General features: G+C 47.2%; 2 protein-coding genes across 2 annotated transcripts; both read left to right on the top strand.

Annotated features, from left to right (window-relative positions):
- The first annotated feature begins 1419 nt into the window (after positions 1-1419).
- Positions 1420-4981, top strand: LOC107215670 (keratin, type II cytoskeletal 6B-like). The gene is made up of 9 exons (XM_015652026.2): positions 1420-1923; positions 2791-3005; positions 3121-3181; positions 3341-3436; positions 3562-3726; positions 3825-3950; positions 4066-4286; positions 4565-4599; positions 4707-4981. The coding sequence occupies exons 1-9, from the start codon at positions 1420-1422 to the stop codon at positions 4979-4981; spliced, it is 1698 nt and encodes a 565-aa protein (XP_015507512.1).
- A 10723-nt stretch (positions 4982-15704) lies between these two features.
- LOC107215656 (keratin, type II cytoskeletal 8-like) lies at positions 15705-22007 on the top strand. The gene is made up of 8 exons (XM_015652006.1): positions 15705-15755; positions 17668-17835; positions 19053-19270; positions 19945-20005; positions 20599-20694; positions 21003-21167; positions 21251-21376; positions 21783-22007. Exons 1-8 carry the CDS (start codon positions 15705-15707, stop codon positions 22005-22007), a joined length of 1110 nt encoding a protein of 369 aa, XP_015507492.1.
- Positions 22008-22970: the final 963 nt, after the last annotated feature.

Below are 22970 nucleotides of genomic sequence, written 5' to 3'. Positions count from 1 at the left end.
CCTTGGCCAACTGATGTGTCCTTCAATTGCCTAATAACTGTTGCCAACTGTTGAGCCCCTAAGGGTAGGATAATCTTGGCCAACAGTTGAATCCCCATCAAGGGTAACGTCCTCCCCTCTCTCCCATTCCACACAATCTGTGGCTCCAGAAATCTCATCCCAGTGACAATCAATGACATTCATATTTCTGATTACTCCAGTGGCTTTTAGAAGTGTTTTCCTGGGCTGGTTTTCCAAAGTGATTGCTGTATCTATGGCTACCAGCTGATTCCTAGGGATGTTTTCAAACCACATTTGCCTGGCCAAATCTCCTGTGTGACCATGAAAACTCAACACATGCAGTTGGAAAGCTTAAAGACAGGGTATTTTTTGACTGTTGAAGTGCTTTGAAATATATATATTTCCCTTGACTTTTTTAAATGATTTTTAGGAAATAAGAATGAAGGAAATGTTAGTGTTTTTTTACAAAAAAAATGAATAAATGTAACTAAAATATTTATTTGATTAGTGAGGCTCAGAAGGCGCCTGTAAGATGTCCTTCATGTGAGTGTCCAAATCCATTGCTGGGGAGCTTGTGCATGAAATTAAACATTATTGTCAGTCATCATTACAACATCTACTGCCTGGAGCATCCTTTCTGGCTTGACAACCCCTGTGGTCATTGGAAAAGCAAAAGTTGAATATCCTTGTTCTCTTGTTCTGGTGCTCAGAATCCCAGGACATGGTTGTCTCAGAATTTGTGGGACTGGGACACTTTTTGGAGAGAAAAACCCCACCTGATGCTCTTAGGAAGGAACTAAGTAGGTCCTTTACAGGTAAAACAGAAATGCTGACCCCTGTTAAATGTTAGTGATGCGGCATTTTTCCACTTGGGAAGCCGTTGGGAATTTTCTGCTTAACAAGGAGATTTGGGGTGTGCTTGGCAGAATTGTGAAAGTCTCATTCTGTGTGGGTTTCACCAGAATCCTTGCCTGGTGTGGAGTGTCAGGCAAAAAATCTGGAGTCAGACAACCTGTGAAGTTGTTAGGAGCAGGCAGGGAAATGGGAGGAGGGAAGAACAAGACAACATCATTGTAAAGCATATTTTACCAGATGACATAAAGATATGGGAGTCCACTTACTCACAGAGACCTGCCTCAGTGCTCCTGGTTTTCCTTCTGCACGGTGAAGCGGATTTCTGGGTGGAGTCACCAATTTGGCAAAAATCTGTTAACCGCACCAAGCTGATGAAGACAATAAATTTGTTTCCTCTTCACACCCAAGTTGTCCCAGCCCACCTCCAGGAGCAGATAAAAGGGAATGCCTGGAGCTGCTGGAGCCAGAGAAGACTCTGAGCACTTCTCTCCGCCCTCAGCACCAGCTCAGCTCTGTTGATTTCCTCATCTTCCCCAGTTTTGGCTCTTTTGAGGAGAATCAGTCATGTCTCGTCAGTCTGCCTGCAGGAGCTTCGGAGTTGGGAGCAAAAGGGGATTCAGCTCCTGCTCTGCTGTTGGTGGTGGATTTGGAGGCAGTGGTCGGAGCAGGATCAGCTACAGCTCATTCTCTACATCCAGGGGGATTGGAGGTGGACACTGTGGAGGATTCAGCAGCCGGAGCCTCCACAACATGGGGGGCAGCACAAGGATTTCCATGGGCAGCTCTTATGGCAGTGGCTACGGATGTAGAATTGGTGGCTTTGGTGGAGGATTTCCAGGAGGATTTGGGGGCATTGGAGGAGGTGTCATTGGTGGAGGAATGGGCGGCTTTGGTGGCCCTGTCAGAGGTGGCCCTGGGTTCCCTGGAGGTATCCAACCAGTGCAGGTGGACCCGACCCTCCTGCGGCCAGTCCACGTTGACATTGACCCTCAGATCCAGCAAGTGAAATGCCAGGAGAAGGAGCAGATCAAGACTCTGAACAACCAGTTTGCCTCCTTCATTGACAAGGTGAGAGGTTAGAGCTGGATTTGCTTGGGAATGGGAAAACTGCAGAAATTCCTTGTGATCTGAAGAGGGAAATATTGTCCTTCTCAGTTCAGTAATGGGCTGTAATTGTCTCCATTGGGTTCCATCTGGTTTCCTCCTGAGGAAGTGTCAAAATTTAGCATCCACAGAGAAAATGAACAATTTTCTCCAGGTTTGGTGGAAGCACGTTGGTTTTTTTTCCAGTGAAGACAGACCAAAGGGATGGGGACATACTCAGTGATTCAAGTGTTTAAGTCTGTTCTTTTTCTGGGATAATTTTTTCTCAAGGGACTTAAAATCTAGGAATAAAATTTAAAAAATTCCCAACCACTTCTTGTTTCAGTTTAAGTGCAGATGAGTTTCCTTTAAATTATCTGAACTGGGATAATGTTGGCTATAAGTGTGCTCCATGTTTTTTAAATATATGATATGTATATGGTATAATTTCTGTTTCTGGTAAGAGGAATATTCTTGAATATAGAGACTAATGGGATTTCATTCTCTGAAAGGTCAAAAAGGATCTGATGCTCCTGAAAATTAATGTCAAAAATCCTGTCTGGTGTTGGAAATAATTTGTAAGATTAGAATGGAAGCATTTCAACAGCTACACACATCCCACCCCTCCCCCCACCAAAAAAAACCCCAACCAGAAATACAGGAGGAGAAAATAGAAGGAATTTAAGGATAATAGTGAAGAAATGGAGAAAAAATGGAGGAATTTTCCCCTTGGAAACAATGGTCCTGTTAAGGTTTTGGGGAATGATTCCCATGGCCTTCCAAAGCTCCAGGAGTTTTGAGCAGTGGGATGTCTCTCTGGCAAATGTTTCACACACGCTTTATTGGCTCTAGGTCCGATTCCTGGAGCAGCAGAACAAGGTGCTCTCCACCAAGTGGGAGCTGCTTCAGCAGCAAGGACCATCAGGGCCGAGGAAGAATCTGGATGTGATCTTTGAGAATTACATCCAGAACCTGCGGAGGAGGCTGGAATCTCTGCTGGGGCAGCGGGCCCAGCTGGAGTCAGAGCTGCAGAACATGCGGCAGTATGTGGAGGAGTTCAAAACCAAGTGAGTGTGGGGACAGACAGGAGGGACCAGCCGGGAGAGCGGAGCTGGTGTGGAGGCCCTCTGGGTGGAGTGACCAGGGGTCTCAGAGTCTCACCTTGTCCTGTCCCCACCACAGGTATGAGGAGGAGATCAACCGTCGCACGGCTGCTGAGAATGAGTTTGTGGTGCTGAAGAAGGTGAGTCTGGAGGCACCACCAGGAATAGGGTGAGGGGGGACAGGAGTTAAAGACATGGGAAGGACTCAGCTCCAAGATGGGCAGATCCCAAGAGGAAGAGCCAACAGTTCTTGTGTGATGAGAGGAAGCCGTGGTCTAATTCTGAGATCTTTCCTTTAGGACGTGGACTGTGCCTACATGACCAAAGTTGAGCTGGAAGCCAAGGTGGGAGCTTTGACAGATGAAATCAACTTCCTGAGGTGCATCTACGAGGAGGTAGGAGCTCTCTTTCTTCTGAGGAGGCTGGAGTTGCAATGTGGAGGCCAAATATCAAGGCTGGATGGGGTGCCTGGGTGGATTTAGGCTTGAGATGGTGCCTCTGACTCAAGTCTTGGTTGCAGGAGCTGTCTCAGATGCAGACAATCAGCCGGGACCTGTCCGTGGTGGTGTCCATGGACAACAACCGGCATCTGGACCTGGACAGCATCATCGAGGAAGTCCGGCGTCAGTACGAGCAGATAGCCCAGAACAGCCGGGCTGAGGCCGAGGCCTGGTACCAGAGCCGGGTGAGTTGGGAAGGGGTCAAGACACCTGGGGCATGGAAAACACCTGAGTTTTTAGCCAGTTGTGTCCCTGATGGATGTCTTTGTTCCCATAACTACAGTATGAAGAGCTCCAGAGCACAGCTGGCCGGCATGGGGACAACCTCCGCAACACCAAGATGGAGATTCAGGAGTTGTCCAGGAATGTCCAGAGGCTGCGGACAGAGATTGAGAATGTGAAGAAGCAGGTGGGGTTCGCCAATGTCTCACGGGTTCCTCCTGTTTCCCCTCCAGTTTGTGCCATGAGGAGGCTCCAGTAGAGGGTGGGCAGAGAGAATTAAGAAATTTATTTTTTCTCCACAGAACCATCATCTGCAGTCAGCCATTGCTGAGGCTGAGGAGAGGGGGGAGATGGCCATCAAGGATGCCAGGAGGAAGCTGGAAGAGCTGGAATGTGCCCTGAGCAAGGACAAGGAGGATCTGGCTCGCCTCCTGAAGGAGTACCAGGAGCTGCTGAACATCAAGATTGCACTGGATGTTGAGATTGCCATGTACAGGAAGCTGCTGGAGGGGGAGGAGAACAGGTGACACCTCCCACCATTGGCTGTGCGAGGGTTCTGTCCCCCCTTGGGTCACATTCATCTTAATCATCCCTTGCAATACATTTAACATTGAAATCTGATTACTTTCCTTTTTTCCTCCAAATTTTGAAGCCCAGAACAGAAACATGGTCCCCATGGGGAATACTTCTCAGGGGGCTTGATTGATCTTATATGAAACAGGATATAAAAGGAATTTTTGGGGAAGCATTTTGCTTCCAACTGTATATAGATTTACAACTGATATTCCTCTCCCTACACAGGCTCTGCTTAGAGAACCCATCCAACGTGAATGTCTGTAAGTATTTGCACATTGTTTTCTTTGCAGAATTACCTTTATCCTTGGTTTTGTGAAGATTCCCAGGATGTTGTCTGGTGTTCAATGAGCCTCTTCCTCTCTTCCAGCTGTGGTGGGCAGAAGCACCATGTGCGGAGGCAGATCTGGCAGCTTTGGAGCCAGCAATGGCCTGGGTGGAGGAGGAGTGTGCACGGTTGGCGGTGGGAATGTCATTGGTGGCAGCTGTGTTGTGGGAGGAGGGATCCTCAGTGGTGGCTTCTCCTCTGGGAGCGGGAGGATGTGCAGCACTGCAGGCGGTAACTTCATGGCCAGTGGGGGCTCCTCCTCTGTGCGGAGATGCATCACCACCACGACGGTCAAATCCTCTGGGGTCAAATACTGAGCCCTCACCTCCATCCTCTCAGGGAAAGCAGCACCTTCCTCTTCCTCCCACCAGCAGCACAGCCCCTTCCATCCCCATCCGTATGCAGGAGGCAACAAACTGTTTCTGGGGGAAATGTCCCCCAAAGTGAGATTGAAAACGAGACACATCCCTCTGGCCCAGCCTGGGCCTCACTGAGCCCCTCTGGGGTGCAACATCTCCCTCATGGGTCCCTGGCACTGCAGAGCTCCCCAGGGCTGCTGCACCAGTGGAGGAGGAGCCTGTGGAAAACTGCTCTTTCCTGTCACTTTTTAAGGCTTGTGTTTCCCCCCACATCCCCCATGGGTCCCCAGCATCCTGCTCCAGCTGTGTCAGGAGCCCACATGAACAGAAGGAAGGGGATGATGTCCCAGTCAGATTTAGGAGTGAGAAACAGGTCTCTGGAGTTGCCCACCTTCACCAGGTGGAGTAATTTGGCAGCTTTAATGTTTTATGGATCCTTTTCCCTCCTCTCCTTCCTGCCTGGAGCGTGTGGCCCTGATGCCCCCTCTGTCGTGTGAATCAGCTGCTTCCTGCCAGTGCCCTGGCCCCAGAGTCCTTCAGTACCAATAAACTGCAGAGAGATGAAGATAATTTTTTGTTGTCTCATCACTCGATGTTCCTCAGGGGAGGGGAAACACGGGTCTGCCCTGGATCAGGGTGATTGCAGGACAAACACAGACAGAACAGAGGAAGAATTGAGAGTAGCCCTGGGAGAAGGACTTGGGAGTGCTGGTGGGTGAGAGCTGGACCTGTCCAGAGACCCCTGAGCCTGGGCTGAGCCTCCAACATAAGCAGCAGCAGGGTTCTGTCCTGCTCAGGTGAGACCCTACCTGCAGAGCTACTCCAGCCCTGGGGCCCAGCATAGGGAGAACGTGGAGCTACTGAAGAGAGTTCAGAGGAGGCCATGGAGCTGCTCCAAGGTCTGGGGCCAGGGTGGACAATCTGGGGGTGCTCACCTGGAGAGAAGGGAAAGGAGACCTTTGAGCCCCTTCTAAGGGGCTCCAGGAGAGCTGGAGAGGGACTTGGAAAGGGAGTGATGGGACAAGAGGTGATGGCTTTGAAATGGAAAAGAGGAGAGTTAAATGGGATGTTGGGAAGAAATTCCTCCCTATTAGACTGGTGAGGCATTGGAATGGATTTTCTTGAGATGGCCTCATCCCTGGAAGTGTCAAAGGCCAGGCTGGACTGGGCTTGGAGCAACCTGGGATAGCAGAAAATGCTCTTGCTTATAGCAGAGGGTGGAATGGGATGAGCTTTAAGATCCTGTCCAACCCAAAGCCTTCCCAACCTTATTTTGAGCTGATTTAGATGATCTTGTGGGAATGACAAGGTCTTTCCTGAGCATCACCCTGAGAACTAGGATTCATTATTCCCATTTAGGGTTTGGGTTGGCTGGAGGTGGGCAGGATCTTGGGGCAACCTGGTCTAATGGAAGGTGTCCCTCCCCTGGGAAGGGGTGGAACTGGATGGGCTTTAGGATTCCTTCCCACATTCTGTGATCATCTCATTCCAACTCCTGCCATGGAGGAGTCTCCAGTGGGTGGTTGGAGCCAAGGTGAGGAGGATAAATCTTCCCAGGGCTGGCACTAGGATGAGCAGCACCCTCTGCCTGTCTGGCTGGGCTCTTACACCGGCTCCTCATCTGTGAGAGGTGGGAAGGTCTGACAACTCTGAGTGGACACAAATTACATACAAAGGAAAAAATTCCAGCATGAAGGACTAAGCCAGAGCCAGAACCTGCCATCAGAGCTCCAGGTTTCCAGCCAGATTAGTCATTAGCTTTCTCCAAATTACATCCCGTTGCAACCAAATTAATTTGATTAAAACTTGACTGGATTCTTCTGTAGCTCTGGGAGGAGCGAGAGGTGAATCACCCCTGACTTCTCTGCAGTGTGTGTGTTATGGGGGGTGGGACCGGATGGGATTTAAGGTCCTTTCCAACTTCAACCATTTCATGATTCTATGATTGATCTGGTGCAGATATAATATGGAAATGGAGATCAATATTGTAAAGTCCTTGCCACCTAAATGAGCAAAATAAGGAAGAAATGATTGTTTATATTTGAACCAGTGTTACTTTTCTGCTGGTTTTCTTATTTACCCCCAAAGTTCCTTCCAGTTCACCCTTCTGACTTCTAAATGATGTTTACACCAGGCTGCAATGTGTCTTATCCTCCTGTTTGAGTCAAAATGACATTTCTGACTCTAAAATTCATAGGTTTGGATGGGAAAGACCAAAAAGTCATGGCCCTCATCCCAGGGAAGAGTCTGAAATCATCTTCTTCTTCATCCCAGGGAAGAGTCCAGGGACAGGTTTGGACCCAGGTGGTTCAAAGCCCCCGAGTGTCCTGGGAACGCCCTCGGGATGGTGGCAGAGAGGACAAAGATTCCTGGCCTGTTGAAGCCCAGGAAACCAAAGGTGCTGACATCATGCTGCCAAAAACCACAGGATTTTTCTGAGTTCCCTGAGGTTTTCCTGGAGAGAAGATAAGAGGTGCTAGGGTTTATCATTCCCATCTGCTGCTCTCATGAAAAAGGGAGTTGAAGGAAATTGCTCAAGTGCATCATGCTGGGTTGAAAGGGTTGGGATCCCCTTCGCCTGTTCTGTGGGGCACTGTGAGAGCTGCTGGATCGCATCCAGGGATGCCAAAAAAGACACTGAGGGGCTGGAGCTTGTCCTGAGACAGGAACAGAGCTGGGGAAGGGCTGGAACACAAGGAGAAGGGTTTGGAGAACTCCTGAGGAGCAGCTGAGGGAGATGATAGGGCTCAGCCTGGAGAAAATTAGGCTTGAGGGGGGACAACCTCACTCTCCAGAACTCCCTGACTGAAGGGTGCAGCCAGGTGGGGGTTGGAGGGCAGGGAAATGTCACTGATTTTCTGGGGTCAGGGCATGGGCTGTGCAGGACTTTTTGTATTAGAACATGGGAAGAAACTGAATTGGTGCCATGTTTTATGAGCTCCTTGAGAAGTAAACCCAAGTGGCTGTAATTAGGGCTGTAATGAGTTTATAATTGATTCTAATCATGTTTATAGTGGGAGGGCCTCAGGAGTCATTGTGCAAACATGGAGGAGACTCCCCCAGAGTGGGCTAGCAAGGGGACAGTGGACAGCTGGGGAACAGGAAATATTTGCTTTTGTGAGAAACACTGGTTTATCGCCTGGGAGGTGACCTCCCTCTGCATCCTCCAGACTGGGGTTTATCTGGCACACTTCTCAGTGGAGTCATTTTCAGTCTTGAGGATGTGATGTTCAGGGGAAGGAATTGAGGAACAGAGAGGTTAAAGAAGATTAAAAGTGGGGGTCAGCATCCTTTGGTCCCCTCTCTGCACTTCAAACAGCAACACCCCCAGTTCTCTCACCTCCAAATTAACTGGTCTAAAAAACCAGCTCAAATGTGCACCAGAAAACCCTCAGACCTCCTCAAGAGAGATTAAAATCAGCAGCTTATGGAAGCAGTGACCACCATGGTCACTGTATCTGGGCTCGGGAGGAGATTTAAAATTCCTATGGGCAAATACATTGACAAACGTATCTAAAGCTGTGCAGCTTCCAAAGAAATTTAGCTAAGGGGAGCTCTTCCCTTTGCTTTCCATGCTGGGCTCCTGGTGTTTAATCCTGGATACTCCATCACCTCCTTTCCTGCTCTTTGGACCCTGCCTTGGATTCCTTGTGAGTGAATCCACTGCTGGTCTCTACAGGTGAATTGTGCCAGCCTCCAGAGGAATCTGTGTCCCAGAGCATCTTCTGCGGCTGTGCAGAAAAATTTGGGGCCTTCATCTAATTAATATTCACCCCAGATTTACTGGGACAGGTTGAGCAGACATCTTTACCTGCTGGACTTGGCCCCTGTTGGATGCTGACCCTGCTCCTCTGAACAAAGCAGCTGCTCCCACCCACCTCCATAACCTGGATGAGCTGCCTGGGAATGTGGTGCCTCCTGCTTCCTCCCAGCCCTGTTCCATCCAGGGCTGCCTCGGCTCCAACTGGGACAGGTAGAGCCGGATTTACACAACTTACGACAACTGCACCATCCGCACCTGGTGCTGACAGAGACTGTACCTCCTTTTCTTCCTCCCACCCATTTCAGTTGGGATGGTGGTGCTTCCCTGACCTTCATCCTCCTTCCACATGCCCTAGTTCTGTCCTTGGAGTGGAATGATATTCCATAGGGCTTACAAGAATGATCCCAAAACCCTCATTATCTGACCAATTCTGTTGGAGCATGGGTTGAATCAATGCTATCTCTCCTGTGGCCTGGGGACTCAGCTGGTCCGGTGGGGGTGGACATGACCACAAAATGCTACAAAATGTTACTGGAAGGTTTGGAGCCTGTACAAGGGAAAGTTCTCTGACATACCTGAATCTGCTGGTGACCACCAGGTGCTGCTGTGACACACCTGAACCTGTCAGTGACCTCCAGACCCCTCCTCACACACCTGAACCTGACATTGTCCTCCAGGTCCTGCTGTGAAACATCTGAACCTGTCATTGTCCTCCACACCTTCTGACCTGCCTGAATCTGTCACTGTCCTCCACATCCCACTCTGACAACTGAACCTGCCAGTGACCTCCTGGTGCTGCTCTGACACCAGAACCTGTCGCTGTCCTCCAAGTCAATGACAAATTGACTTTTCCATAAGTTATGGGTCAGGCTGAGACAGGAATTTTGGGTTGGGTACAAACGCACCACGATTCCAGGTCATGACTCCAGCTGACAATCAGGAGGAAGGTGACAGGAGAAGAGGTGGGTTGTGCTCATGTTTGTGGTAGGTCTGTCTAGGCTGGCAGTTCTCTGCTGAGTTTGATCCATTCAGGATTGATGCCAGAATCAGCTGAAATGGGAACTGCTCTGTGTTTCAGTCTTGGACAAGGACATCCTGCTGGCCTTCGGGGACCTTGGAGCTTCCTCCCTCCCTCCACCCCCAGAAAACTTCTCGCTGAATGAGTTTTCCCATTTTCTGGGGCGGCAGGTGTTTGTGACTCCCTGGAGAAAAGATTGGGCTGGCAGCCAAGGAGTCAAGCCCTTCACCTGGATTGCTTTCCATGGGGCATCCTCTGGGAAATCCATTCCAGGGCCTTACCACCCTCACAGGGAGGGATTTCTTCCCAACATCTCACCTAACCCTGCCCTCTGGCAGTGGGAAGCCATTCCCCTTGTCCTAGCACTCCATGCCTTGTCCCAAGTCCCTTTTCAGCTTTCCTGGAGCCCCTTTAGCAGTGGAAGGGCCTCCAAGGCCTCCTTTCCCTTCTCCTCTTCAGGCGAACACCCCCAGCTCTCCCAGCCTGGCTTCAGAGGGGTTCCAGCCTTTGGAGCATCTCCATGGCCTCCTCAGGACTCACTCCAGAAGCCCCATGTCCTCCCTATGTTGAACAAGGCTCTCAAGCCCATTTATGGAATTGTTTGGATTCTCCTGATCAAGGCCAGGAGTTGGACTTGATGATCCCTGTCTGTCCCTTCCAGAACTTTAGATATTCCAGGATTCCATACCTGTCAAAGCCTTTAAGCTGACCTTCTCCACCCCATCCTCACACCTTTCCCTCCCCAGGTATAGATGTACAAATCACATGTGGTGAGAGATTTCTCCAGGGTCAAGCTGTTCAGGTATAAGCAATTTATTATATGGGTAGAGGGAGGAAGAGGCCCGTTTCTGCCGCCAGCTGCGGCGTACACGTGGTCGGGGGGGAGAGAGAGTGGAGGGGGGAGAGAGAGAGTTCGAGTGCTAGGGGAGAGAGTTTAAGAACTTAAGAGGGAGAGAGGAGGATGAGAAGTTAGAAGCAAGAGAATCATGGAAGTTAAGAGAGCTTAAGAGGTAAGAGCGTGAAGTTCTTGTTACAATACGTTTTATCCTTTTCTATAGTGAGTATTCTAATTCCCAGTAACCAATCAGTACATGACACACATTCTAGAGGATTTACATATAACCTATAAGAACTACTACGCTACCATACAGTGTTACATTTTAAACTCTAAAAGCTACCTTTCAAATTCTTCTATTGCTGCTTTTGACCTTTGGATTCACTGTCAGCAGAAGGGCATTGTTTCATCAACAGAGATTCTCCTTTTGCTGGCTAAGCTATTGTTCTTTGGTTATATAGCAACTAGTACTCAGTGTCCTGTGACTCAAAGCTAGCTCTCATTTCTATTTCGATTCTAGGCTTCATATTTTCAGAATCTTTTGCTTAACAGTCATATTAATAAGGTTTCTCTGTTTCATCCTCCCCAACACCCAGGCAGGAGATTTACACTGGAATCATCATGGTTTCGGTACTTTTTGTACAGCTTTACCTTTTTGCACTTGCCTCATTGTCCAGTGGCTGCTCCTTTGGCTGCTGCAGAAGCAACCACAGCAATTTGGATCCATCAATAGAGGGATTTACTCAATTGATCGCAAATTCTGACCTTGATAGGGCTAATTATGAGCTTGGAGTCCAACCCAGGTGGAGCTGGGTGTGGTAACCCTCCTGTTGCTGACTCTACCCCAAGAAGGTAGCACCGGACCCACTTTGCTGGGAGGTTGGTAATCACCTTGTTTACTGGATTTGGAACATCTGCCAGAATTAACTCCAGCTGCTTCAACTTCCTGTGGGACAGGATGCAATTAAAGTCATTCTCAACTCACACACCAGCTTTTGAAGCTGCTGAACACTCTCTTCTCTACCTTGGGAACCAAGTGAAGAGGTTCCTGAGGTTCCAAACTGCTGGAGAGGCCATTCCTGAGACCTCTGATTGTTGGGTCACCTGGAAATCCGTATCAAAATCCTGCCCAAATTTTTATAGAAATAAAAATCAAATTTATCATGACTGCCACATCCATTGACCATTTTTTGCTGAGGAACACGTGCACATAGCAAAAAAACTCATGCCTCTGTGCTTTTAACCTGGAGTTCAACCCAGTTTCCTCCTCATCCTCTATGGGTTTTTTCCTTATTTTAATCTTTTTTTCTCTTCAGGTCGTGCCTTTCCTTCTCCACCTCCTCCTTCTGAAACCCTTTGGAGTTTATCTCTGCCTTGTTCCAGCACCTCCGCCTGAGCCCGAGGGCATCAGCTGTGTGTGGAGGCACCGGGACACGCTCAGCCTGTCTGAGATCTCAGAGATCAGAGGCTGATATTTGGCATTAGCCACTGAAGCAAAAAATTAATGAGCTTCTCCTTTGTCCACTCACCACCATTGTTAATAATAACAGCAATAGAAAAATTACTTCAGTTTATTCACAAGTCATATTAAATTTAATTAATAAACTTTCATATTATTGTCAGGGAAAGAGGAGATTAACAGATATCATAATTATGTTGTTATTTTCTAAATTGATGATTTAATATCAAGGGTATTATTGAGGATATTATTGGCTTGTTTACCTTCCTGTCAACCCCAAATAATGAATCATTTATTTAAAAAGATTAAAAGAGTCATCAGTCCCTTGTTAACAAGATTGCAAGTTAAAGTCAGATTTTGGGTTGTTGGTCTCTAAATGAGCCTCACCAGAGACCGTTCCCTTGGGGACACAACAATTTTCCAATCCTAGAGCTGGTGACCTCCCTCCCCACTGTGGGTGGAATCCACCCTGGAAGCTCCCTCTGGCCTCCTCAACATCAAAATTCCAGCCTGGAGCCATCACCATGGCATTTCACCTTTTTTTTCTGCAAAAATGATCACATTTTTGACATTTCACTTCCCTTCCTTTCAGAGTCTTCCCACCTTTTCTGACCACGGGGAAAGGTTGTGACCATTCCCTGCACAGATGTTTCTGGCTCTGGGGAAGGTCTTCCTGCTCTGTGAGGGCATTCCAGTACTTCCCATGCTCATCACCTTTGCTTCCCTCACTCTCATTGGATCTTGGACTTGATTCCAACCTCTACCAGGTTGTTCCATGCTGCCCCAGAGATCCTATTTTATCCACTCGTGTCCTCCTTCCCCTACAAATAAAATTCCTCTGTGGCAGCAGAGTTGTTCCTCCTGCTCTGGAATTCTGCAGTCCATCGGCTGCTTCCTTCCATTTGTGTTTTGGAGAAGCTCCTGATGGAGTGACCCAGTGATGGGTCCTGTTCCTCCTTATCTGCCCCCTGTTTGGAGTGTCCAGCACTGCCTCTTCTCCTCCCTCCATCCCCTGCCCTGGATCCTGCCAATTCCAACAGAAGTTTAATGCTTCTATAAAACACTGTCGTTAAACAAAGGCAAAAGAAGATATCCCCCCACCAAAATCATTCCCAACCACCTGAGCTCTGTCTGTCTGCACAAGAAAAATCTCTCCCATTTAGGGCCTTCCCAGACCCCCTCCAGTTACAGTTTTCTCACAAGGAAGCTTCACTGTTTACCACAAAGTGTTGTGAATTCATGGAATTAAAAAAAAATTCCCGATAGAGGGATTTTTTCTTGTGGTTTTATAGCAACTTCCAGTATCACCCAGCTCTAGGTCTGTGTGAGGGAAATTCCATCTGATCTCCCTGTCCTCTAAATGATGGATGTGGGATTCACTTTGGAATATCTGTATCATTAGGACAATATATTCTTGCAGCTGTGAAACCTCAGGCTTAAAATAGAAATAAATAAAATAGAAATAAAAATACTCTCAGCTTTGGGAGAGTACCAATGTTTCACCTCTTGTTCTGCAAAAAACACAAGGTTTCTGAAATGTCTCTCTCTTTTTTTTCCCTCTTCTCCAAGTCCTTGCTGCCTTCACTGACCACAGGGAGAGGTTGTGGTTATCTCAGGGAAGGAGTGGGGGAGAAAAGGAAAGTCTGTGGGCTAAAAGCATTTTTATGAGTCTGTGTCATCCCAGCCCCAGTTCCAAGTGACTGAGGGCCCTAATTATGCAGGAACTTTGGCAGCTGGAGATCAAGATCTCTCTCAGTGCTCATTTATCTCCTTCATTGGGGCAGTTATTAAATTTAAATACTGGATTTCTTAATGTGCTACTGTATGGCTCTGGCAGTACTCCTTGAACAGTCAAAAGTGCATTGATATCCTTATTTATTCACTCTGTTCTGAAGTGGGGCTTGTAAAGATCCTTCTTTCCTTATTTTATATATTTTTATAATAAAGATCCTTATTTCCTTATATTTAGGATCTGGTTTTGCAAGACACCCTCAGGAGTTTAGTAATTTTAGGTTTTGTGTTTCCTGTAGTTCTTCCTTCCCGCCCCCCTCCCCACCCCCGCTTCTTTTAGTTCTTTTTATTTCTATTTTCTAAAGTGTTTATGGCTGGTTCGTCTCTGGAGGTGCTCAAGGACAGGTTGGATGGGGCTTGGAGCTACCCATCTGGTGGAAGGGAGATCCTGGAGTCCCTTGCAGTGCCTAAAGGGGCTCCAGAAGAGATGTCCTGGGACAAGAGCCTGGAGAGAAAAGACAAGGGAGAATGGCCTCCCACTGCCAGAGGGCTGGGATAGGTGGGATACTGGTAAGAAATTCTTCCCTGTGAGGGTGGTGAGGCCCTGGAATGTTTTTCCCAGGGGATCCTTCATTCCTGGAAGTGTCCAAGGCCCAGTTGGACAGGGCTTGGAGCACCCTGGAAGTTGTTCCTGCCTGTGGCAGTAATGGGATGAGCTTTAAGTTCCCTCCCAACCAGACCATTTCATTACCTTATTTTGAGCTTATTTAGATGATCCTATGGGAATGTTGAGGTGTTTCCTTGAGTATCCCCCTGAGATCTGGGATTTATTAGTCCCATTAGGGTTTGAGTTGAATGTGGATGGAGGTGGATGAAGGTGGTGGAGTTTGGCAGGTTCCTGCCCCACTTGTGCTAAAAAAGCTCTAAAAAAAAGCTCTTAGAGGGTTTGCCTCTAAATTTCTGGATGTTTCCAACATGTCCATCCTGGTGCTCTCCTGGTTCCCTCATTGTCCACAAAATGTCACACTTCTGTCACTGTCTCAGAGGCTTTTCCATGTGGGAGGAACTTCCCCATCTTCTCCAAGTGCCCCACGGACTGCTTCAGATGTGCAAGACAACACATGGGCCCGCAGTCCCTGCTCCAAGAGCTGTACAAGTGGCCCAGCAGACAATTTTAATGGATCAAGTTTTGAGATGCAATTTAAATTCATCCTTAAAATCCCAAGACAAAGAGCCAGGTTGAGCCTGTGGTTGTAACACTCTGATCCTGTGAAAACCCATCTCCCTGGGAAGGATGATGGATGAACCGGTGATTCCTTTGTCCCAGCTATGTCAGAAAGAGGAAGGAATGACAGGAAGCTCCCCCTTAATCCACAGGATGCATGGACATCTCTTGGGATGCATCCCTGTTTCTGGAGCCAGCTTGACAGGTCCAGGTGTGGTTGAGATATGCTGCCAAGGCTGATCCAGTGCCAGCTCCGATCACAACAGCTGCCCACACCCTGGATTACGGCACGTGGGGTGGGATGACTGCTCTCCTCGCTCCAGCTCTGGGCTCCAGCTGCCATGGAAAGCTCTGAATTCATGCTTGTTTTGCCTCAGCTGCTGCACAGGGAGGGACACATCTCTCACTAATGTTTCACAGGGAGCTGTGGCTGCTCATTCTCTGGGGTCACAACACTTCCTTCCATGATCCATAGGGATTACCCGGAGCGTTGCCCAGCGCAACTCCAGAATTAGGCACTCACAAAGTGGGAAGAGGAGAGGTGGAGAGTGGAATCATATTGGAGCCACTATCAGCCCTTCAGAATCATAGAATTATTTAGGTTGGAATAATCAAGTCCAATGTTTCCCCTTGGCACTGCCAAGGCCACCATGGACCGTGTCCCTAGGTGCCACGTCCACACATTTCTTGGACACTTCCAGGTATGGGGACTCCACCCCTGCCCTGGGCAGCTGTGCCAGGGCTGGACAACCCTTTCTAGGAAGGAATTTCCCCTAATTTCCAAGCAAAACCTGGCACAATTTGAGGCCATTTCCTCTCATTCTATCACTCATATCCTGAGAGAAGAGTCAGACCCCCACCTGGCTCCAACTGTTCCCCTCTCTGTCAGGAATTCTTTCCCCTCTCCCCCACTTGTAAAATCCTGTTAATTGCACCATTTTTAATGTTCATCATAATTCCTGCAGAAGACAGAATTCTCAATCTAAGTCAGATTTTTTACACAGGTTTGTAAAAAGGGTGTAATCAGCTGGAAATCTGGTTGAATTTCTTCAGGAAATGTAGAAAATGAGTAAAATTTAATTAGCACAAAAGGAAGGTCTGAGATACCAGTTTGGCTGTTCCCGGTGTAAGGTAAGGTAGGGGATTTCAGAAGGGAAAAGTGGATTTCTCAACTCTTTTCCTGGAAAACACTGTGTTTCCAGGTGAGAAAAGTCTCACTGAATATCCAAAGTCTTGTCTATTCCGGCTGTATTAATAACCTCTAGCTACAAACCCCTAATTAAAGGAACTTATTAGGTCTTTTCCAAATGGAGCCAGGGTTGCACAGCCCTGACCATAGGACCTCTGTGTAACTCATGGATTCTCAAACTGGCTTCATCCAGCTCCTTTGGGAGGAAGAGGATCCTGCCAGGTGAAGTCCAGCTCCTCCTAAAGTCATGTAAGGGTCAAAGAGGAGGTTCTTCCCACAGGAAAGTGGTTCCAGAGGTGGTTTTGGAGGAACCTCATCTTAGTGACTTCTTGAGAAATTAATCCAGACTGGAGCCTCCAAGTGGTGCTGCCAGCTGTAGAGTTTGGCTCCCAAATGCTTTTCCATATGTCCCTGGCCACTGAACGTTGGAAAGGTGGAGTCTGGCACAGGGATGGGGAGAGGGATGGGGAGAGGGATGGGGAGAGGGATGGGGAGAGGGATGGGGAGAGGGATGGGGAGAGGGATGGATCCTCCCCGTAAGAAGCAAAAGTTGCCCCTGGGATATTCTGGGAATGAGAAAAGAACATGAATGGGAAACAAAGAGCACAGTAGGTGCTCCTTGTGATGTGGTGAAGGGAGGTCAGACACCCCCAAGGACCATCAAGGTCTTGCACCCCTTGAAATACCAAAAGAGGTGGGGAAATATGGGAGAGAATATGAGCAGGGGTAACTGTAATTACGGATGGAGGCTAATGAGATAAGGAGATCTGTCAGCAAAGCTCATGAGTCAGGCAGGATTTGGGGAATTTCACAACTGCCTCACTGGTGTTGGTGTTTATCCGACCTCTCCGGGCAGCCATTAATTGCTGCCTGATTAACCAAACCCAATAACAACATTAGAGACCTGCTAATTACCACGGAATGGAGACAAGCTCCTCCAGAACGTATAAAGGAGAACTTCCATACTCCTCTGGAGTAGCTGAGGATCCTTCGTTCTCATTTCTCCTCCTGTTTCATCACCTCCTCCACCAGCTCTCCCGCCTGGAAGTGCTGCCATGAGACAATATTTCTCCAGATATGGGAATGGAAATTTCAGTTCTTCTTCCACTCACTGTGGGACCACTGGTGGTGGAGATGGGAGATTCGGAGGGTTTGGGTATGGGTATGGCAGCAGGAGCCTCCACAACCTTGGAGGGTTTAGGAATGTCTATACTGGTGGAGGCTATGGAGGAGAAGGAATAAGATATGGGAGATGCCTTGGGTTTGGTGGCTGGAGACAACCTGAGAGGGGCTTTGGTGGAAGAGGATATTTCATAGGAGGTTTTCAGAGTGGTGAAACAGGGCTTGGTGGCACCTACAGAGGAGGTTCAGGCAGGGAGGTGCTCAGAGGAGGCCTTAGAGTAGGGGAACAAGGGGCTGGACAGGGATTGGGACAAGCTGGAGCTCTCCGAGGCATTGAGGAGGTCCATGTCAACACCAACCTGTTGAGGCCAATACAGCTCCAGGTGGACCCCGAGTTCCAGCAAGTGCGCTCAGATGAGAAGGAGCAGATCAAATCTCTCAACAACAAATTTGCATCATTCATCGAGAAGGTGAGTCTTGGTCTCTGTGGTGTTATCTGGGAAGGAGGAGGTATAAGGTAGGTGTGGGTCATGCGGACACTGTCATGTTCCATCTTCTCCCTCCAAAAATCCCAGCAGTGGCTGAATTCCCACAGGCTGTTGTGAAGCTCACAATGGGTCACTGTTAACTTCGCTGTGTGAATCACTTTTTGCCTTGGGATAAAGATCTTTTGTATCAGGACAATAAAATGCTGGCATGTCACCGGCACATAGACTCACTCCTTTTTTGAGGAAAGGGACTTCTGCGAATATATATTCCTATATTCCAGTGCCTGGAGGTTGTTGATGCCAGCAGGAAAAATGGGTGATGGACATCTTGATGAGTTAGAATTTTTTCTCAAGCAAAGCCAGACCTTGCAAGAACAGGCTGTTTTAGTGCATCTTCTTGCAGGGGTTTGCACTTGCCAGAAATTGCAAGTTAATTCAATTTCTCTGAATTATTAAACAAAACACTTACTGGTTTGGAAGCCCTGCTCTCTATTAGGTGGTCTTTCATGGTGGACTTTCCATTTCTCCAGTTCTGTCTTCTGCTTCTGCTCAAGACAACCACGAAAGGTCTTCCACCCCATTGTATCTGGGAGGTGTATCTGTCTCTGTTTCTCTCTGTTACATGTGGAGACTTCAGGGTTTCCTGTTTCACCAGAGAGGAGGTGTTGTTTACACTGAGGAGGTTTAAGATTCCATAGTCCTGAAAAACTAGCATGTCAGTGACTCTTCTTTCCCTCCTAAACTTTTGGGTGTCCAGGTCACTATTATAGAAATTGTGGAGTGATTTGGGCTGGAAGGAACCTTAAAGTTAATCCCATTACTGCCACAGGCAGGCACACCTCCTACTAGACCACTTTACTCCACACCCCATCCAACCTGGCCTTGGACACCTCCAGGAATAGAGAATCCCCTGGGAAAAACATTCCAGGGCCTCACCACCCTCACAGGGAGGAGTTTCTTCCCAATATCTCACCTATTCCTGCCCTCTGGCAGTGGGAAGCCATTCCCCCATGTCTTTTCTCTCCAGTCTCTTGTCCCAAGACAGATTCCCTGGAGCCCCTTTAGGCACTGGAAGGGGCTCCAGGGTCTCCTTTCACTTTTCTTCTCCACATGAACATCCCCAGCTCTAACAGCCCATCTCCTTGGCAGAGATGCCAACTGGAGGAATACTGCCCCTCTGGATCTGTTTTCCCTTCCAGGTTCAATGTCTGGAGCGACAGAATCAGGCACTCTTGGCCAAGTGGGAACTTCTGCAGCAGCAAAGCTCTGGCCCCGAGGAAAGCAGGAACATCAACAACTTCTTCAAGTCCTACATCACCAACCTTCAGCGGCAGCTTGAGACACTCCAGAGCCAGAAGGAGCAGCTGGATCCTGAAGCCTACAACATGCTCCAGCTTGTTGAGGATTATAAAAACAGGTGAATAGTCACAAATCTGGGAAAGCAGATGCTGGGATTTTCCCAGGTGATGCTCATTGTGCCCTTATAAAAGCTCAGCTTTGCATCTGCACGAGTTTGGATTTTCTTAGCTCTGCTCTGCTGAAGGTGCATTACAGGGCTTGACTTTGATGATGGAAGAGTTTGGTAAGAGTTGAAATGAGAGGAAAATCAAAATTTATGATGATCTCTCCCATCATTTTTCCTTCCCAGACTCCTATTCTTTCTCCCCCTAGCAGTGAGTGACCCAGGATTCCATTTGCAGGGCCCTGGTGGGGAGGGACAGAGCTGAGCTTGGGGTTAAGTTCGGGAGAGTTGTCACCTTCTCTGGCTTAGATAATTTATGTCTACCCACAGCTCTGAGAAGTGGAAAGCTTAGTTCAGAATTACTAAATTTAGGACTGATCAGTACTGACCCCATTTTTTGGGCTGTTTTAGTACCTCTCTTTGAAGAGGGTTTGCAGTTGCCAGAAATTGCAATTAAAGTAAAATGAAAATTCAACACATTCAGTCTTTGGATGATTCTGTTGTTTAATGGTCCACTTGGCTTAAAAATTAAGACAAACAATTAAAGATAATGGATAGATTAATTAAATAGATTAATTAATAATAGATAATAGATGATAGATAATAATCTACCTCCTTATGTATCCCAGATTTGAGGATGAGATCAACAAACGCACGTCCATGGAAGAAGAATTTGTGGAGCTTAAAAAGGTGAATAAACTCGACACCCTGAGCAAAATCAAAGCCTTGGAATTAAACCAATATCTGGGTGGTTAACAAGGTTCTCAAAAGCTGAAGTCTTTACTGAGCTTTGTCTGATTTTAACCAAAGTAACTGAAAACCAGAACAAGACTGAGGAGGAATTATTTCCTCTAGAGAATGAACTGGCCCTTTGTAGGACCTTTGCTGTTTTTTCCCTATTCACTCAATCCCAGTCCAGGTAGAATATTGTTATTATGTTAAGTAATGTCTGTAGATGTCTTAGAAGAATAAAACTGTCTGTGAAGAGAAAATTTAGGCAACTTTTTACTAGAAATATGAATAAAAATGGTATTTTCCCATTTCTCATGTTCCCCAGGAACAATTTACTGCTGCAGTTGGGGTACTCATTTCCCAGAAAATTTTTTCATCTTAAATGCTTTCCTTTTGTTCCCATTGCTTTTCAAATGAAATCTGAGATCTCTGCGCCATTATTTGATCCCAGGAATGAAGGTTTTATAGAAATATCACAAGAATTGCACTTCAGTGGAGCATTTGGATCAAAAAATTACAAATATTCCAATGGGTTTTGGTTTTTTTTGCAGGAACTGGATAGTGCCTACATGGGAAAAATGGAGTTTGATGTCCGAGTGGATATCCTGAGGCAGGAGCTGGAATTCCTTCGGTGTTTATATGAAGCTGTGAGTTATTAAAATCTTACCCTCAGGACTTGAAGGACATGTCTTCTAGAAATTCCCAGAAATTTTGCTTGGGTGGGATTTTTTGGCTTGGAGAATTATCCTTGGACTTGCATGAGTGAAACGGGGTATGGTGCGTCCTGAAGGCTGGAAGACCTTGAAAATTACAGGTGGTAGGGGTACAGTGGTTCCTGGGGGCTGCAGGTGGAGAAATTCCAGTGGGAAATTGGCCACAAGGTCCCAATTTTTCTGTGACTGACCTGGACTGACCACCATGACTGTTAAAATCCCTAACCTGGTTTTCCATGCAGGAGCTGTCTCAGCTGCAAACGGTTGTTGGGAACACTGATATTATTCTGTCCATGGACAACCACAGGGACCTGAACATGGAAGGAATCATTGAGGAGGTCAGGCAGGAATATGAGGGGATGGCCCACAGGAGCACAGCTGAAGTGGATGCCATGTACCAGCGCAGGGTGAGTGGATACCATGGAAACGGGAGCACAAATCTCTTCATTGCAAAAGAAATTAAATATGTTTTGTGTCCTCTTCCCATCAGTACCAGGACCTGCAGAACATGTGGGTGAATCAACGAGAGCAGCTGAGGAACAGTCACCAGGAAATCCAGGAACTTGCCAGGCAGATCCAAAGACTCCAACCAGAAATTGAAATTGCAAGGAAAAGGGTAAAGCTGATACTTTCCAGAAAGATTAAATTGTTTAAGTCCCTTTTCCATGGGATCTCAACGCAGTATATGGCAGCCAATCATTTGGAGGCAAACTTAGGGATGAAATTTTCTCTTCCCAATGAAGCAGATTTAGATTTTTGGGATCTATATTGGGGTTTAATTGTGTTAATTTACCCAGTCTAATATATTCTTGGTGTTCTGTCACTGAGGAAAGCCTTTTGATTTCCAAGGAATTCTAGGAGGGTGTGAAAAATAAGGGATTTTTGGGGTTTTCCTGTGCTGGTCTAGGAGTTGGACCCGATGATTCTTGTGGCTCCCTCCTGACTATAGATATTCCATGATTCTGTCATAAAATCCTCTCCACAGATGGGACATGGTCATATTCCCTTTTTTCCCTCTGCAGAATTTCAGCCTCCAGGACTCCATTAAAGATGCTGAGCACTGTGGGAGCTTGGCCATCAGGGACAGCCAGGAAAAGCTCCAGAAGCTGGAAAATGCTCTCCAACAGGCCAAGGATGACCTTTCTCAACTTGTCCATGATTACCAGGAGCTCCTGAATGTGAAGCTGGGCTTGGACATTGAGATTGCCATGTATCGATCACTCCTTGACGAGGAGGAGAACAGGTAGGGGCAAAATCCATGCTGGAAGAAACACCCAGACAAAGTAGCGTGTCCATGGATCTGTCACTGGGATCTCTGGGGTGGACTGGGACTGGGAGGAATCACCTTTCTGCAGATAATTGATAAATGGGTTTAAATTCAGGTTAAACATGAATTTTAATTCTGATTTTATTGGCTGCTTTACCTCAATGTAACTTTTCCTCCACAGGATCCAGGAAGGATCACCGGCCACGATATGTGAGTATCCCAAGGATTTTCACACGGTTTTTTAAAGGAAACTGTTCCAACTTTGTGATCTTGACATCATTGGAACTACCAATCCCAGTTCCCATCTTAATTCAGGAAAGGATGCAAAGGGGGATTTGTGAAAATATGTTAATATAACATCTGGCTTTAGAATCATTGGCTAATATCTAATAAATTTGGAGGACATGGGAAACACCACATTTAACCCATAGGTCTGTTTGATTGCAGGGCAGAAGGGAAGGAAATAAAAACCAGTCCTAAAATTTGTGGAAAAGTTAAGGAAGCTGAAGGAGAGAGAAACATAATCTTGGCCACTGCAAATGCTGGGCTGCACTGAGTGTTCATGTGTGGAATAAGACATACATTGTGTTTTTAAAAAAGATAAAACCAAGTAAAATGATAAAATATTCCATAGGCTGATCTCTGCTAAGGGAGATTCTTTTTGGGCACCTTCAAAAATAAGTCCATGACCACCAAGGTAGGAAGGATGACATTTAAACCAGCCCTGCTCAGAATTTTTTTGGGTAAAAATAAGAAATTGAACCTAATTTCCATTTCTTGCAGGTATCATTGACCACGACAGCAGAGCTCCTGGGGTATTTGGAGGCATAAAAAGTGTGAAGGGGAGAGATGGTACCAGTGGGACCAGAATGAAAGGGCTAATGTCTGGAGGGGGAAAAGGTGGAAGCTCTGGAGGGGGTGGATCCAGCTCTGGTGGAGGTGG

Source organism: Parus major, linkage group LGE22 (genome assembly GCF_001522545.3).
Source record: "Parus major isolate Abel linkage group LGE22, Parus_major1.1, whole genome shotgun sequence".
NCBI classification, from domain to species: domain Eukaryota; kingdom Metazoa; phylum Chordata; class Aves; order Passeriformes; family Paridae; genus Parus; species Parus major.
Note: the sequence above shows the minus strand (reverse complement) of the source record. Positions and strands in the feature narration are given on the sequence as shown.

Coding starts and splice junctions, on each gene's coding strand:
- LOC107215656 (XM_015652006.1), top strand. CDS start 15,705: ATGGACCGTGTCCCTAGGTGCCACGTCCACACATTTCTTGGACACTTC. Junction 15,756..17,667: donor CATTTCTTGGACACTTCCAG/GTATGGGGACTC, acceptor GGGGCTGGACAG/GGATTGGGACAAGCTGGAGC. Junction 21,377..21,782: donor TTGAAATTGCAAGGAAAAGG/GTAAAGCTGATA, acceptor TTCCCTCTGCAG/AATTTCAGCCTCCAGGACTC.
- LOC107215670 (XM_015652026.2), top strand. CDS start 1,420: ATGTCTCGTCAGTCTGCCTGCAGGAGCTTCGGAGTTGGGAGCAAAAGG. Junction 3,182..3,340: donor AGTTTGTGGTGCTGAAGAAG/GTGAGTCTGGAG, acceptor TCTTTCCTTTAG/GACGTGGACTGTGCCTACAT. Junction 4,287..4,564: donor CTGGAGGGGGAGGAGAACAG/GTGACACCTCCC, acceptor CTCCCTACACAG/GCTCTGCTTAGAGAACCCAT.